Raw genomic sequence first — 15993 nt, forward strand, 5'->3', positions numbered from 1 at the left:
GCAGGCTCTTTAAATTGACTGATCACAGACTTAGGTCCTGCCTTCCAGGATCAGAGCCTCATCTCGGGGACTGCAGAGGACAATGGCCATCTTCTTCCGCAGCCAGTGAAGCCCCAGGTATTTTTAAGACTCAGCTGAGACACTGATAAACTAAAGAACTCCGAGAGGTGTGCAGGAAAAGGGAGACCCTATCAGCATGGAACAGCCTGGCAGCTAGCAAGGATCCTGCGTTGGTTAGGACGCCGAACAAACAAACACCAAGGTTGAAATAATAGTTAACAAAACCATTTCATTTTGCTTTTTTTTTAAAAAAAAAAAAAAGAAATTACATATAGATTTCCATTGTAGACAATAGCAAGAAGTCCAGAAGTTTCCAGTGATGAAGCAGTTTTATTTCTGTAATTGCCTAAAGCAAGAATCAGCCTAAGCCACACAACACCCGATCAATCAATCATGACAAACAGGGGAAAATTTCTATGGTGTTTATCCGGAGGACGGTCTGCGGGTTTGTGATGACTGAAAAAGAATGGAAAGAGAAAAAAAAAAAAGATCAGATGATAGCACAAAAAAACTGTTACATACCTTTCAGAAGGCTTAGCTACATCAGTCTAAGGCATGCCAAGGCACGACAATGCCTAGGAGGGGGTATGCTGGCAGATAGTGTCATGTTGGCAGGACAGCTACATACCATCGGTATGGCACAAGGCAGAGCTCCTATGGGACCGCGTCAGATTGCTCAACGTTTTAGTGTCTGTTCTGCAAAAAGCAGTCATAATTTTTCTCCCTCAGTCATATCTGAGAAGGAGCAGTCAGCTGTTAATCAAAAAGCCTGCCACGTGATACTGTTAAAGCTTGTTAGTATCTGTGATTAAATATCCAGTATTTAAGGCTTTGGAAGGAGAACAAAATTGCTTTTCTGCCCTGGAACTCTTTTTTTTTTTCCCAGAAAGGTCTTTTCCAAAGCTATTCAACAAAGGGTGCTGGACAGAAGGAATAAAGTCGCTGTGCTCTGAATGCAGCATGCACACCTCGGCGAGCAGGCTGGGAAAAAGGTGCTGTGCCATGAGGAGGCCTAGGGTACATTGAACAAATCTCCCTCCCCAGGTATTGCCCCTACGCCGTGGTATGTTCCTCTCCCAGACCCAGCCACAGCACAGGAGGGAAGAAAGCTCTGTACTCTTTACATCTTACTTTTCTTCCTTTGATAATTGTGCCTTTTCCAGAAGCGCATGTTAATTTTTGGCCACGACTCCGTCTTTTCAATCACAGTAGCCTCCACATGGACGAGTTCTTTCCTTGAAAATAAAGGAGAAACAAAAAAAGTTAGCACCTTTCAATTATTTACATTCTCTGCCTGTTAGCGAGTAGGTTTCTGGGGAGAAAAATGACACCCAGGTACCACACCCTGCCTTACAAAGCGCAGATATGGAGGAACTACAAAGTCACCAGGGAAGGAGGAGGGAAATCTGTCAGGTTGCTGCCTTTGTGGTGCAAAAACAAAAGCCTCAAGGTGCTGTCCATGAATCAGCCAAGTGATGTGCTATTCTGCAGGGCAGTACCTCTCTGTCATGTGAGAGCTGAGACCATAAACAGCCAAGAATGCAGTAGTAAGAGAATCCTGCAGGAACTTGTAGGATTACAGTAGGGTAAATTCTCCTGGCATGTTCACATGATCCTTCTACTTTGCTTAATGTACAGATTAAACACGGTCCCTTCTCCCGTGCTCTGCTGGTCAACACAGAATTTCTTCCTTCTTCTGTACAGCATCCCAGACAGCTGGAATAAAATCTTTACACCTTTCTCACCTGATTAAGTTCTGGCAAAGGCTAAGCAAAAACATTTGGCCCACGGTTTCTAGCAGGAAGCACAGCTAATTGGCTGCTGGAGCAAGTCACTTCTTCTCCCACATGGTTCTCTTCTGCCTCCCACTCTTGGTCGGCCCTGCTTGTTTACCCCAGATTGGAAGAGAGGACAGGGATTCACTGAGGATTTCACGCACAGCTTTCACTGCAACCAGGGGAGTTCAGGTTGAGTGGTGAGACCACTCAAAGACTCAAATCGTTTCTAAATCTCACTACCACACGCGAGAATTCTCAGCAAGTAAACATCCTTCCTCCCCTAGGATGGAGAAGAAGAGAAGAATACAGCCCGCACTTCCTTCACACTTGACTGAAATCAGAGTAATTTGTCCCTCTGCATTACCTTACTGACACACACAAATAAACACTTTCTGTCTGGCCAGGGAATCTGCAGAGCACCAGGAGCAGTCCTGCTGAAGTTAGAAAAAAAGAGCACTGGGGATTCTAGCTGCCACTTGAAGAACACCAGAGGTGGAAAACAAGGGGATCTGAGGTATGTGCTGGAGGTCCAGCTACCTGTCTGCACAACGCCTCCTCTCTGAGAAGGTAAAAGCCTCCAGACAAGAGCTTTGGGAAGTTTAGTTTCAATCAACAACCACAGTGGAGAAGGAAGAGACACTCTTTCATGTGGCATCACTGCAAAATGTCATTAAAAACTGATTAGCATGCTCACTTGGCTGCCAGAAACAGTTAAAGAACATTTTCTTGACAAACGACTCTGCACTTCAGGGGCAGAGGAGGGAAGCCCATCTAGCCTCACTGTTCCAACAAGGTCACTAAGAGGCCAAAGGCTTTGAGACATTTAGCATCTCTCTTAACATTTACCCTCTGGGGTGTCATATATATCAGAGGTTAAATCCTTAAGGGAGGAGAGAAAGACAGCCAGAGGAAAAAAAACGATTAATTTACATTCACTGACTAGCCCCGAGGAAAACAGATATAAGATTATCTAGATTTTAAGAGACCACTGGGTGACCCTGACATCCCAGCTAAAGGGTGTTATCCAGATTCAACGACAGGACCAACAGCACTACTGAAATACACAGCAAGCACAGCAAGACTAGGAAAGAAACCAAAAAAACAGACTGCACTCCAGGGGGTGGCTGTGTTTTGCTACTCTGATTAGGGAGCTTTATTTTCTGGGTCTAACTTCTGTCCACTGAAGGCAAAGGGAAATCTAAACTCCCACTGACTTCTCACAGGCTTGGACGGTAAAGGCATGTAAGAAACTCACTAATGATGATCACATGGACAAACTGGACAGCAGCCAGGCCAGATAAAAGGAGCCAGTCACTGAAATCTCCGTGCTGCTCTCAAGAGAATCAGAGTTTGCAGCAGCACAGCCAAGCTGCCCCGGTACAGCTCTCACTGCCGGACCACACTAGCTGCCCTAAGCCTCAAGTAGCATTCAGCTGAGGGGAGAAACACTGACACATCTGCAGATAACCATCTACCCTGACGCTGCTTATGGACGTTGACTTGCTTTCCAGTAAATCTTTCAGGGTGTTGTTGAGCACAGCTCAGTATTAAGGCAGTAGCTTCACTCTGCAAGTCAAGGTTCAAGGGCCATGGGCCCTGGTGAGTCCCCCTCTCTGCTGGCCTAAACACCAGACCTGCTGGCTGAAAGGCTGAAGCAGGGCAGAAGCCTGCTTGCTGGTGAAGTGCACACAAACATAAAAGTTCTCAGCAAAATAGAGCCCAAGAAAAAAAAAATAAAAATCTTTGAGTGTTTTAGGTATGCCTGGAATGCCCATAAAAATAAGAAGGGGGTCACACATTTCCCAGAGTCTGAGATAGTCAAGCCTACTGCTTGCTCTCAGAGGGAAAATATTTCATGAAAAAGGACATCTACCAGATTTTAGCAGGAGGCCAGAAAGATTCATACTGAAACATCAGAGATCTATGTTGGACTGAAAGGTATTGTCAGTGAGCTGTGCAGGTGATCCAGGCCAACTACAGCCCTGATCCCTACAAAAAGGATCATAAATCTTAGAGGTTAACAACTTAACCCAAGTCAATGAGCCCTCTCTGTCCCTGCAGAAGGTAACTGAATCCTAGCCTGGCTGTCTGGAAGAGCCTAAGGCACTTTCTTGTTGCTACTGAAGCCATTGCAAAAACAGTCTGGTGGCAGGAGAAAAAGTAGGGATCATTAAAAGGAAAAAAAAAATCTCATCAGCTGTACTTTGTATAGAAACAAACACAACATTTTGGCTCAGAGGCACCACTCACTTCACTTGGGTTTAAAACAGATGAGAGGACTCAGCTGATGGTTTGAAATACAAACCTGCCCAAAGTTATGCTCGCTTCCCATCACGGATTTAAGAACGCACAACAATTTTTGCATTTTACAGCTAAACAAAGTACAACCACATACTGCTTGATACCCCCGTGCCAACTGACCAGACAGCAAGTTAACTTGAACAAAACCAAAACCCAAGATTCCAGAGTAGAAGCCAGCTAAAAGTTCCCAAAATAGCCTCTGCCACGCAGATACGTTTTGTTGCACTGTTGTGATTTTTTTTTTTTTTTAAGGCTTTAGAGAAGTGTCATCTTGGGAGGTATCTGCTACAGAAAATTAAAACATGACCATCTGCCCAAAACAGGACAAGTTCCTACCCGTCTCCAAGTCAGAACAGGGAGTGCAGCTGTAACGAACTGTCTTACGCAGACGCTGGTGCAAGCACTCACTGATGTGTTTATTTTTAAAACAACAGAAAAACAAAAATGCCTTTGTTCGCATCCAAGCTCTTATCTCCCCTCCAAAATGTTTGTGGTTTCGGCACAACGGGGAGCTATGTGAAAGAACTGCCTGCGACACATGGGGTTCTGCTTTCCCCAGCCCATGGTGGAGAGCTGGGGAACCCACGGCTCACGGGGAGGACAGCATCTCCCCAGCAGCCCTTCGCTCTGCCTGGTCAGCCTCCTCCACGCACCCATCACCCTCTGCCAAAGTTACTCGAGTTCAGTCCAGTGCCGGCAGATGTGCAGCTCGGTCTGCCTCGAGCAACTGACAAGGCTTTCCGCACGCTCAGAGCACTTGCAGGAACCAAACAGATGGTTTTCTTCCTGTCCTGGAGCTCCTGGCTTTTGGGGCACTTGCCAAGTGCAGCACTCGGAGAGCTGTAACAAACCCCTCCAGTGCCACCAGTTAAGAGAACCAGGCAAAGGACGGTGCTCCTATCCTGCCTGAGGTGCCATATCCCTGTCTGCAGAACATAGGCTCTTATTTGAGTATCTGGAAGATGATATTTCTAGTCCTAAAAATGGTATTTCCCCTTCCTAATTTTTTTCCACAAGTCTAACAGTGTCTGGCAGTAATTCAAAGGCTCCTGAGGATCTGCTATTCCAGATCTCTTTGCAGCACTGCTCAAAGGGCTCCCAGCTCTTGTAATCCTGCCTAACACAGGGAACCTGAGGCAGGTACAACCAGCACAGCTGAAGTCACGTTATCAATTATGCAAATGTGTTATCAATACCTCTTAGATATGGATAACCTCAGGGTAACATTAAAAAAAAAAAAACAAGCTCAGAAGCCAAACCCACCTGAAAACACATGGTATTTCTAACTCAAATCTACAAGCCACCAGGAAATATTTCTCAGATTTGCAAGCTCCTCCTCTTCTGGCCATCCTCTGCCAAAGTTGCTTCAATTCAAGCTAACACAAACACATGGGATAGCCTGCAAGCAGACCACAGTCAGGGCTTCCAGATGCTTAAAGCACTTGCAAGCCACATTATCTTGACTTGTACTTTACCACTAAAACCTCCTGTTCTGGGGAAAACCACATACCATTGATGACTTTGCTTCCAGCCAGTGCTAAGAGCTGAAACAGCAACACCTAGTCCACATACCACTTCCTTCTGGTAAAGCAAAGGCTGAGGAACCAGATGTTCTGACAGTTTGTACAGCAAGTCCGACAGCATTAAGACGGAGCTGGGGCTGGAGTCATGCAACTAGGAGGAAGGGAAAACTAGAAACTCTTAAATTAAGACCTGCTGAGTTAAGACATGGGTAAAAGGAAGTGGGTTTAAAAAAAAAAACAACAACACACAACAACTCAAATTATGAGATTAAGGGATGGGCAAGGATTTCTAAATTATTCTAAGATGGCTATCGCTGCAATTATGGTTAGGGAGTAAAGATGCTGAAGAGCAAGATTTACTGCTAGTTTGTGCAAGGCTTCTACAATGAGGAAAAAGAACCAACCCAAGAGAGGTGAATATCCTACAGTTATCTTAGGAATTGGTACTGCTGCTCTATCCTGGCACTGAGGTAATGGGTGAGGTCAGCAGAGGCTGATGAGCCTATTTTGTGGCTGATTCTTTCAAAACCCATGGGGCTGGGAAAAGACCTAGTGCTGATAAATTCATAAATTCATGTTTCTCTTCAGTTCAGAGGATAATTCTTGTGTGAGACCTCTTACCCTAGGAGCGGCCTTCCAATAAGCGTGAAATCATCAGCACCAACCAGCAAAACCTGTGGAAAATAACTTAATCAGACATGTCAGTGGTTCATTACCCCAGAATAAATGCAAACAACATTTTCCAAATTCTGCAGTCACCGTAAGGAAGCCAAAATGCTTAAAAATGCGTGTTTCAAACCTGACACTGTTACTAGAGAGTAACAGTGGGAAAAGGCAGCTAACAGGCTAGAAACAGATTCATAAAACAGACAGTCTTCCAGGAGAACTTGATTCTACTAAAACATATTTTACAAGTATCTTTCACAGTGATCAGAACACACTGAACTTCTCTGTTCTGGCTCACCAACAGTTGTAAAAGCTATGAAAAGCAATACAGGGAAGAATAATATGCCTTTGCGTGGGATCTGAATGAATGGCAGCTACTAAAATCATTTCTTTATACCAATTGCAACATATCTACAGAAACCCTTTCATCATTCTCCTCCATGAGGCCCCAAGATGGGCAATAAAGAAATGAACATCTGGCATGAATTTACCACCAAGGGACTAACCATTTTGTTTCAGGACATTTCAACCACCTGCCAAAGACACGGCTGAAAAAGTTGCCTCTAAACAGGAATTTCAAAGCAATGGATGAAGTAGAAAAACCGCCCGTCTCTCCTTAACCACTTGCTTGGCTCTAACAACTAGGTATTAAGGCAAGCAAATCCCACTTCAGTCTTTCATTTAAGATTTGGATTAACGAGCCTCTACAAGCTCCTGCTAGTTAAGCATGGCTAAGGATAACTATATTGAATTGCATGTTGGCAATTTTCCCCTGCATGTACCATCCCTCCCTCCACCCAAGACACTCAGCACGATAAGGATCTCGCAAAGCATGGAGCAGTGACAGTTCCTCTGGGAGCACTGTCAGTGTTTTGGGTGTTACAGTCTCAAGGTAAACACTATCTTCAGCTGCCGTCTCTAAAAACAACTGTAAATTTTCTCTTTTTTTTTGGATGTAGTATAACAGAAACCTGTCTCCTAACAGAGTGTGGTACAACTCATTCCAGCCACATTCGACAGAAATCGCATTAGTGATAACAGCTTAACTGAGACTGGAACAAAACTAAGGCAAACAGCTGGAGTAAGAGCAGGAGATCCAACAGGAGCTCTTCAGGACTTTTCTAAATAACTGGTTCTTGGTTTTGTCTCACAGAATGTTTGCATGCCATTTGCTCCAGCCCCACACATGTGTGATCACAGGCACTGTGGGCAAGGCACGTTACCTTTTCCATCCGGATTCGGTCTCCACATTCAGCCTCCAGCACGTTGTCCATCATAATCAAGTCTTCACTGGTTATTTTCCACTGCTTGCTGGCAAAGTGGACCACGGCAAAAAGCCTTCCGTACTGCCCTGCTGCAATCATATTGTTCACCTTTTGTACCACTTCTGTTGGCAAACATCAGGGAAGAAATCAGAGCAGAAAACCCAACAAGGTGTGAAGAGCCAATCAAAATTAATTCAGCCACACTGTTCTCCCCCTAAAACTGTTATCTTCTGGGAATCTCTAAGCAAGGCTCAACAGCGATGTTGTTTTCTACAGGGTGTGAGCCATCCTTTCATGCAGGTATTTGCCTTTTAGTCACTGGAAAAAAAACATGCAGAAGTAAACACCTATGTGTATATTGTGCAGTCAATGAAAGGGTGTTCATTTCTCAGCTTGTACCTTAGGCATCCTAAAAGGCACTGTATTCAAACACAAAGTGTTCCAGAACACAGTGCTCGTCAACATACAACCTACATCTGGAAGGGAGCTATCCTCAATTCCCGAGTAATACTAGGACTAGGACCCTACATACTTTGTAAGGCACCCCAGAGCATCAGGAAGAGTCCTGCAAAGTATGCAGAAAAAAGCGCTCCAGGCATATTAACAAAGCCTGGCCTGAGAACTTGTACCTGCAGCAAATCAGGAGAGACTGCCAGAAAAGCTCTTCCTATACATGCAAACACACCTAGACCTTTTGCCAGGAGCAGCACAAATTCCAGGGACGAGGTCCTGCACAGCACATGCACTTAACTCAGATTTCTGTGATCAGCTTCCTGTGCAGTGAAGCCAAAACCAAGTTTTATGGGAACATCAAAAGGTATTTCTTAATGAGTGCCATTCCCCTGCCAAATAGCAGCCTTCCACCCTCTCAAGCTGTTCACAAAAAGAGTAACTTTGCTATAACTGGAAAAGGTTTTCTTCATTGTCCTCAAAAGTGGCTGAATCTTTTTTTTCTTGGAATGTAAACACAACATAATGACCGTTTGGGACAGACAAGAATTTAGCAACCAAACCAAACCCAGCCCTTACAGGAACACTCTAAGTGTCCAAGTTTCAACTCAGCAGAAGCAAACTATTATAGGTAGAGGTGAAAATAGAAATGATTGTGCAAGACAGTAGTTACTGCAGTCCTCACTCAGATGAAGAGCTTAGCCTCTGTGTTTCAGCAATTGCCATTCCAGAAAAAAAGACCACTGTGTGCTCTTCTCTGACTCAGAGTGGTCCACTACCAAAAGTGCACAGAAAAGTACTATCCCCTTCTCTTTGTTACATCCCCAATGCACAATGGGATATGATAAATTTCTTCCGGCTCCAAATTGCTGATCCAGGTGTACGAACAGTCCTGTAGCCAGCATTTCAAAACCAAAATTTCAAAGTGCTGACCTACAGTTTCCCCCTAGCCAGAAAAACACACGTAGTCATGCTCTAACAAGGGTTATTTCCTTGTCAAATTTCAACTTTCTACCCACAGGGCTCTCTCATCTTTTTGTAACAGAAAAAGGTACATGTTCTTCAATGTACTTGGGCTCTGAAGCTGCTGCTAACTCTTCCAAATATCCCTAGACAGGAAACATTGGATGCTTGTACATTGTACGTTTGATTGTTAGTACGGCTTGTATCTTAGCACCATGTGGAGCGACCCTTCCTAAAATATCCATGGCTGTTTCCACAGACAGCAGGAGAATATAAGGCAGAATTCAAATGCTCTGGCTGTTGTATGCTTTGGATAAGCACAGCCAGGAGATAATGATGCAAGCTCATAAACAGTAGGAGGTTACAAGGCACGGAAATCACAATGGCCCCAAGGATCCCGTGTGAAGCAGTCAGAGGAACGTGGGACCCTGCTCACCACAGGGCGTCAGCAAATCAAACCGAGCAGTTTATGGTTCACTGCTGGGTCAAATCATGCTCTGGGACAGAACACTCATCCGTCACTTAAGCAATCCCAAGAGCACAGAGGAAATGAAAAGCAGGATAAAAAAGCCAGAGAGGGAACCTGGAGCAAGAGGCTCTCTCCAAAGCACATCACTTGCAGAGTTAACAACATATTCTAGCTATGCCATGGGAGACTATCTGCAAAAATACAGACGCGGCTCTGCTTCTCTTCTGTCATTGTCTCCTCGTACAATAACTACTCTCCTTCACTTCTTGGGTCTCTCCAGTCTAGAGCCTTGAGAGATGTCCTTTCAGGTGCCTTTCGTAGATGTCCCAGAGGCTAATGGAACAATACAGTAGGAAGCCTGTTAACAAACACAGCTCATTTCCTGCATAAAGCAGGCAACTGCTAATTGCCCAGAACCACCACGGTAAGGGAAATTCACCCACTGGGGCTCATTATTCCCCAGTTCTGAGAACTATCCTGTGCCTGTGATGGCTTCCCTGCTACCACCTCTAAAACAGTCTGGCTGACAACAGCCCCACCTGGGCAATACAAGGCTAGGCACATCTCTGTACTCGATTTTCACTTCACTTGCTGATTTGGGAGGCTGACTGCTCAGGAGTCAGCCTCCCAAAAAGCAGCCCAGGGGCTCCTTTCGGGAGGACCACTGGCTGCGTTCAACAGTCCTGACTAGATGTGAGGACAAGAATACATTCACCAAGCAGTGTCACTTACCACCTGCTCGTTGCCTTATGTCACACCTCTGCAGCTCTGTCGTGTGCCCACTACCCAACTGCTTATGCTGGCTCTAGCGCTCTGTTTTGTTTGCTACAAAATACCAGCTCTTTGATGTGCCCACTATCCAACTGCTTGTGCTGGCTTTAGCATTTTGCTTTATCCACTAAAGGAAAAATAGTTGTTTCCTCCTGCCCAAAATGCATGTTTCACACTTTAGGTGGCAACACATCACATCAGGTAAGATTCCTTTGGCAGTGTTATGACCTGTCAGACTGTCACGCACTAGAGAGGCTTCATGATCTACCCAACTCTCTAATACCAGCAGTTGGAGCATGAGGCCAGTGACATTAAAATATGCCAGAAAGAAGAAAAAATTAAAAGAACAAGTAGCTCGAATCATCAAAGACAGTGATTTGTGCTCACTCGGGCCACGAACAGCAGTAACAGAGCATTAGTCTTCAGTTGGAGCCTTGAGACCTTTACCTGCATGATACTTTGCTTCTTCTGCTGGATCTGGCAGTTTCACTTCAGGCCACGGTGGTGAAGTTAGAGATGTTTTGGCAACAAGTCTGTGAACAATAAGATAAGATTCACCTGTAGCAAACAGATATTGCCAAGGAATGCACCCACAAAGAGAGGAGGGAAGGTAAAGGAAGCTGGAGATGGAGCAGAAAGTGGTTTTCCACAACGGGAGCAGAAGTCGTGCAGGAGAGTTGACGACTTGTCAGTATGAAAGACTCACCCCAAAACACCCTCACACCAGAAGGCAATTTCCCACAGACCACATTTCACTTCGTAGCAGCTCACGAACAAAGTGAAGGTTTGTATTCAGGTCTTAAGCCTTATGGACAGAGGGTGTCAGGCAACACAAAAGCAATGTTACTTCCCTATGGCTTAATCCAATGGAGGACACTGGATAAGGCAAAGTCCCCAGACCTTCCACAAGAAATGCTACAAAGGAGCTGAAGGTGCAGCCCAGCTCAGAAGACTGTTCACAAACATGCAGAAAACAGTTGGCCTCATTTCTGAGTTCAGCCTGCAAACTCCCTGTCACACAGAGTCACTGCACCCAGGGCTTAATGTCATTCAGGTCCACCATGAATAGCAGCAAGCTTTAAGTAAAAGCAATAAATGTCTCAGTTGCTGGTTTGTTTTACACCCATCTATCATTAAATTCAGTATGGGGGAAATGGATTTTAGTTTTACTTTCCATTTCACAGTGTTATTTGAAATAGTGTGAAACAAAGAGTTCAGAAAGAAACCAACTGAAAATTAACCCAAAATTCACCTAAGCTGGGTTATTGCTTGTCCCTGGTGTTCAGACATCTACAGCTAGATGTGCTAGCGACGATTAAGCTCAGGGACCACCAGTTACTTCCCACTGCCTCGTTTCTACAGACTGGGATTTTATCACAAACTCCAGTGGGATCAGACCTACCCAAAGCCTTGCTTGCACTTGAGTTTTAGACAAAAGGCACTTAAGCTTTCCTAGGTATATATGTACAAATTACCTCCACCACAGCTGACAGGCTGAACACGTAAATGCTCCTCATCCCACTTCAGTACCAAGCACAAAGCCCTGCAGTTATCCAGTAGCAGAGAGTATCCGGGAGGAGGCAACGTGCCTTTGACAGGGAGAAAGGGCTAATGAGCATCCTTAAATCAGCCTCAAGCACTACACACGAATGACTCATGCATCCTTTTTTCCTCTATTTGTACTGCTCTTCTGTTAAATAGTTTTGAGAGGGTCTTAAGACCACAGCTGGGTTCTATACAGGAGAGTTATGAGGCTGCTCTTCCTTTGTCGCGTTCAGCTGTGTACCCTGAATGGCTTCTCCCACCCCAGGTGCAATTCAGCATTCAATACAACAAACATTTAGCCCAAAAGCCTCTTCTGTGCTATCATGATGTCTGTCAACAACCTATACCACACTGGGAAGGGACTAGCAGAGGGATCTAACAAGACTTCTTAGACCCATGCCTAACTTGGTTCAGGCGGACCACAAAAGTGAGTGGGAGCATGTGCAGTCTCAAATCCAGCCAGCCAAGTACAAACATCATTTCTCAACATATTTTGCTAAAAGATGCAAATTAAATCCTTTTTTATTATTTTTTTAAACATTATCTTCCACTGTTGTTACTAAAAAATAGCTTTAATAATGTCTCTGCAACCATACTGCTAAGACAAGAACCTCACAATTTCAAGCCTTCACTTTTGTCCCTGAAAGCCTTCCTGGGGATCACCCAGGGGAGTCCTGAGCATTACAAACATGACCCTTTTAGGATCTTTCAGCACTGCCACAATTAAGGGATCAATCACAGCTCAAGCCGCCCCAGCAAGAGATCTTACTTAGAGCCTGCTCTACTTTCTGCACCTGCCTGTTGCTCTTTTACTTACTGAAAATGGTTTATGGCTGTCACAGCATGAGACACCTCCAGTTTAGAGAATAAACTGGGAGCTTGAAAGCAAGCAGGCCATGGCATTGACACAGAATTTAAGACTGAAAACAGCCAGGGGTATTTCAGCTAGCAGCCAGCAACACATTCCCATTAGCTGTCATTCTGGATTCTTTCTGCTTTCCTCAAGATTATCACTGGGAGGGATCCCCTGTCTGAAAACTGAACTAATTCTTCGCTGCCTCAAGCCCTGTACCATCAGTACTACAAGTATTCGTGTGCATATGCTGCCTTTCTCGACTGCAGCACAGGTAGCACTAAATCATGAGAACCCTGTTTAAAATGTCAGAGCTGAACAATAATCAACTCTGCTCAAATGTGCCACAGGGTGTTAATTGAAAAATAAAATGCTACATGAAACTCACAGCGTGAGTGAGAGCAGAAAAAAATGCGAATAGCCCTTGCTTGCAATTAGTTGTTTTTCAAGATCTCTAGGACAAGGAGCAGCAAGGAGGAGCACCAGAGGCAACTGTTTACTTCTCTGCATTAGAGCCAGTTCCAAAAACTATTGATTTGTTCCCAAAGAAACACTGGAGAGAAAAGCATCGCTCTAACCAGGGACAGCACTTTGCACATGCAGTGCTTTCATCAGAACCGTGGCATACACCTCAGTGGGCAGGGAAAGGAGGCATGGTGCCAATACAGCTACATTTACAGATTATCCTGAGAGGTGCCAAATGCCTTTACTCAGAACAGGACACACGGCTGAAAGGCACCAGATTATAGTTCTTTTTTAGGCAAGGACCTACGATACCGTGGAGCCAATCTCAGATTTAGTCAGTGGCAGGAAGATTCACCCTGGATTTCATTGAGATGATCAGAGAGCTCCTGGTTTATGTAGTTTGAAGAGAAAGGTGTCGCTCAGTAAATACCATCTCCAACACAAATGGAAAGCTGGGAATTTCCTGTGGGCTGAGATCCGCACTTTCTATATAAAAAATTGCTAGTCCCAAGGCTTTGTGGGTTTGTTGCAGAGTTTAGTAATAACATTGTATGCTGTGTCACAGAGGCAGAGATCCAAACTGTGTTCCCACACACTGAGGACCAGCGGGAAGAGACCACCCCCTGCACTCTTTATCAGGGCAGAGTGAGTGGCAATGAATCGTGTCATTTCTCCCAAATGCTGCTTACATGATTTCTTTATTTCTGCAGTGTCCCCTTCTGGTTAAAGCAAGAAGCAGCACAGCCTGCAGCTCTATCCAGGTATTTTGGTGTTAGATTCCAGCAGAAGAAATAAAATAAAGATACAAACAAGCAGTTCTAAAAGCGCTGAAATTAATGAAGCCTAAAGTTTTCTGGCTTGGTATCTTACAGAAACTTCTCTTAATTACAATTCATAAAGAGTGCAGTGAAAGTTCAATATTTATCAGATACTGAAAAGACTGGCCAGGAGATAAACCTTGCCTGAGTAATAGACCACCTGTACCAAAAAAGATGAGTGGCAGCTGAGGCCCCTTCTGCAGCTGAGGAGTCTGCAATGTCCTGACTTGAGCAGCTTCCCTGCTGTTTATTATGGACTAAGCCACAATGCAGCCCTTTGCTAAATGGAGGATTTAGTTACCTGTCTCTCTACTCAGCTGCTTAATTTCACGAATCAATAGAACTGGCCTTCCAGAAAAGATGACTGAGGGTAGGCAGAGTGTCTAAAACTTTCCAGGAAGTGACAGACAGACAATGGGACCTGAATAGTCTCTCTTTCAAAGGAAAAATAAGCTGCCCCCCAGCCCTTCCTGCCCCATTTCCCCACTGTCCCACAGAAGGTCAGCATTTCAGGGGGCAAAAATCCAAGCAGAGAGTCATTTAACATTACCCTTCCTGCGCTGCCGTGCTCTGGGAACTCTGGTGCCGAACTGCAGATGAAAACAAGAAAGCTGAAAAGGAGAGAGAGAAAGAATTAAAAACAAGCAGCATCTGTTGGATTCTTAGGCCTTAGTGAGAAACAGCAGAGCAACGTCAAAGGCAACATCACAGTGCTGGCACCATTTTCTGCCTGTAATCTTTTTTCAGTTTTATCACAACAAGCAAAGATAGATGGAAGGAAAAAGAAAATACACAAACAAAGGACTTGTCAGTTGTGTGTAGCATTGTATGACAGCAGGGGAAAGGTGTCCTCCTGCAAGTGACACATCCAGCTGGACACAATAATTTCACAAAGACACACTCCGAGCACTCCACCTCTTTTAAAGGACAGTTTGACCAAAAGGCACGGGAGCAGGTGGTCTGAACCCTGCACTGCACTCCCTTAATTCTGAGTGCTAACTGGTGTTGCTAAAAGGATCCTTCTTGGCCCCCTCAGCCCGAAAAACATGGAGAGAAACTGTTGCATGGCATTTATCAGGTGATTCTTAGCAACTCTTACTGAGCCTTAGAAAGTTTCCATCCAAAAACACGCAGGAGGCGTTCTGCCAGGAGCTCAGTAGCCACGTGGCCTCCATGCAGATGCCACAACACTGAGGGAAACCTGGAAGGTGCGACAGGTTTGGGTTTACTGCTCCCACACCTGGATTTTCACTGTCCCTGACAGGCTTTTTATTCCAGAAAGAAATGAGCGAGCTATGGAAGAACAACAGGAGATGAATTTAAGAAGATTTATTCATGCTTTTCAGAGCTATGTATATATGAGTTAGGAGTGTTCACCTAAACAGTAAAGTTGGTACTGCTGTCAGAACACAAATATTGAAAGAATTGGTGGTTTAACACAACTTAAGTTGCACTTTAAGTGCAGCTTCTGCATTTTTGGAAAGGAGATCGGCCTGTCTACACCCTGTTAATTCACAAAAAGAGATGGAGGCCTAGAAACACAGACTCAGGGATTCGTCCCCATGTCACCTCAGGGGTAACAACACGCTTTTTAGCACAATTTGTTTAATTAAATGCAACACCAGCCCATGCACACTCTGCGGGAACATCAGCTTTCTCACCCCCCAGCCACCACACGCATGGCAGAGGGGCTTGGGAAGACCTCTTAAATCCAAACGCACGTGGACCCACGAGCAAAGGCAGCATTTAATGAGGTTATAAAATTCGCGAGCACACGAATAACCCGAGACAACAACCCTCCACAGGACGAGTGCACCAGCAGCCCGCCGCACAACCCCTATATACCAAACCCCACCACCACCTGCCTACAAACCCGCCCCGGCTCCTCCTTCCCACCCCTCAGCCGAGCACCCCCGGGGGGCAGCAGCCGCCCTGCGAAGGGTCGAGAAGCCGGGACCCCCCTGTGGCTGATCCCGTCCCCGCTGCCCCTCACCTGCCGCCCTCCGCCGGGCAGCGGCCGCCGCCGCCATCTCGCTGCCCCCTCCCCGGCTCCTGCCCCGGTAGCG

The 15993-nt window shown here is 45.3% G+C and overlaps 1 protein-coding gene across 2 annotated transcripts; it reads right to left on the bottom strand.

Annotated features, from left to right (window-relative positions):
• Window positions 1-262: 262 nt before the first annotated feature.
• MRPL21 (mitochondrial ribosomal protein L21) lies at window positions 263-15974 on the bottom strand. 2 transcript variants are annotated; one of them, XM_082760602.1, is made up of 8 exons: window positions 15921-15974; window positions 14478-14538; window positions 10694-10779; window positions 7552-7715; window positions 6284-6336; window positions 1192-1295; window positions 689-756; window positions 263-516 (listed from the first exon to the last, which is right to left on the bottom strand). In XM_082760602.1, the coding sequence occupies exons 1-7, from the start codon at window positions 15955-15957 to the stop codon at window positions 737-739; spliced, it is 525 nt and encodes a 174-aa protein (XP_082616728.1). In that variant the 5' UTR covers window positions 15958-15974; the 3' UTR covers window positions 263-516; window positions 689-736. The 2 variants fall into 2 exon arrangements, with proteins under 2 accessions (XP_082616728.1, XP_082616727.1); XM_082760601.1 differs by lacking the exon at window positions 689-756 and having other exon boundaries at window positions 267-516.
• Window positions 15975-15993: the final 19 nt, after the last annotated feature.

The sequence above is a fragment of the Aythya marila genome (assembly GCF_965140915.1).
Source record: "Aythya marila genome assembly, chromosome: 5".
In the NCBI taxonomy this organism is placed as follows: domain Eukaryota; kingdom Metazoa; phylum Chordata; class Aves; order Anseriformes; family Anatidae; genus Aythya; species Aythya marila.

What these genes read in the sequence shown, in the direction of transcription:
- MRPL21 (XM_082760601.1), bottom strand. Translation starts at nt 15,957, where the DNA reads ATGGCGGCGGCGGCCGCTGCCCGGCGGAGGGCGGCAG. An exon ending in AGCACGGCAGCGCAGGAAGG is followed by an intron (nt 10,780 to 14,477) that starts GTAATGTTAAAT and finishes TATTGTTCACAG; the next exon opens with ACTTGTTGCCAAAACATCTC. An exon ending in AGAAGCAAAGTATCATGCAG is followed by an intron (nt 7,716 to 10,693) that starts GTAAAGGTCTCA and finishes GTTTGCCAACAG; the next exon opens with AAGTGGTACAAAAGGTGAAC.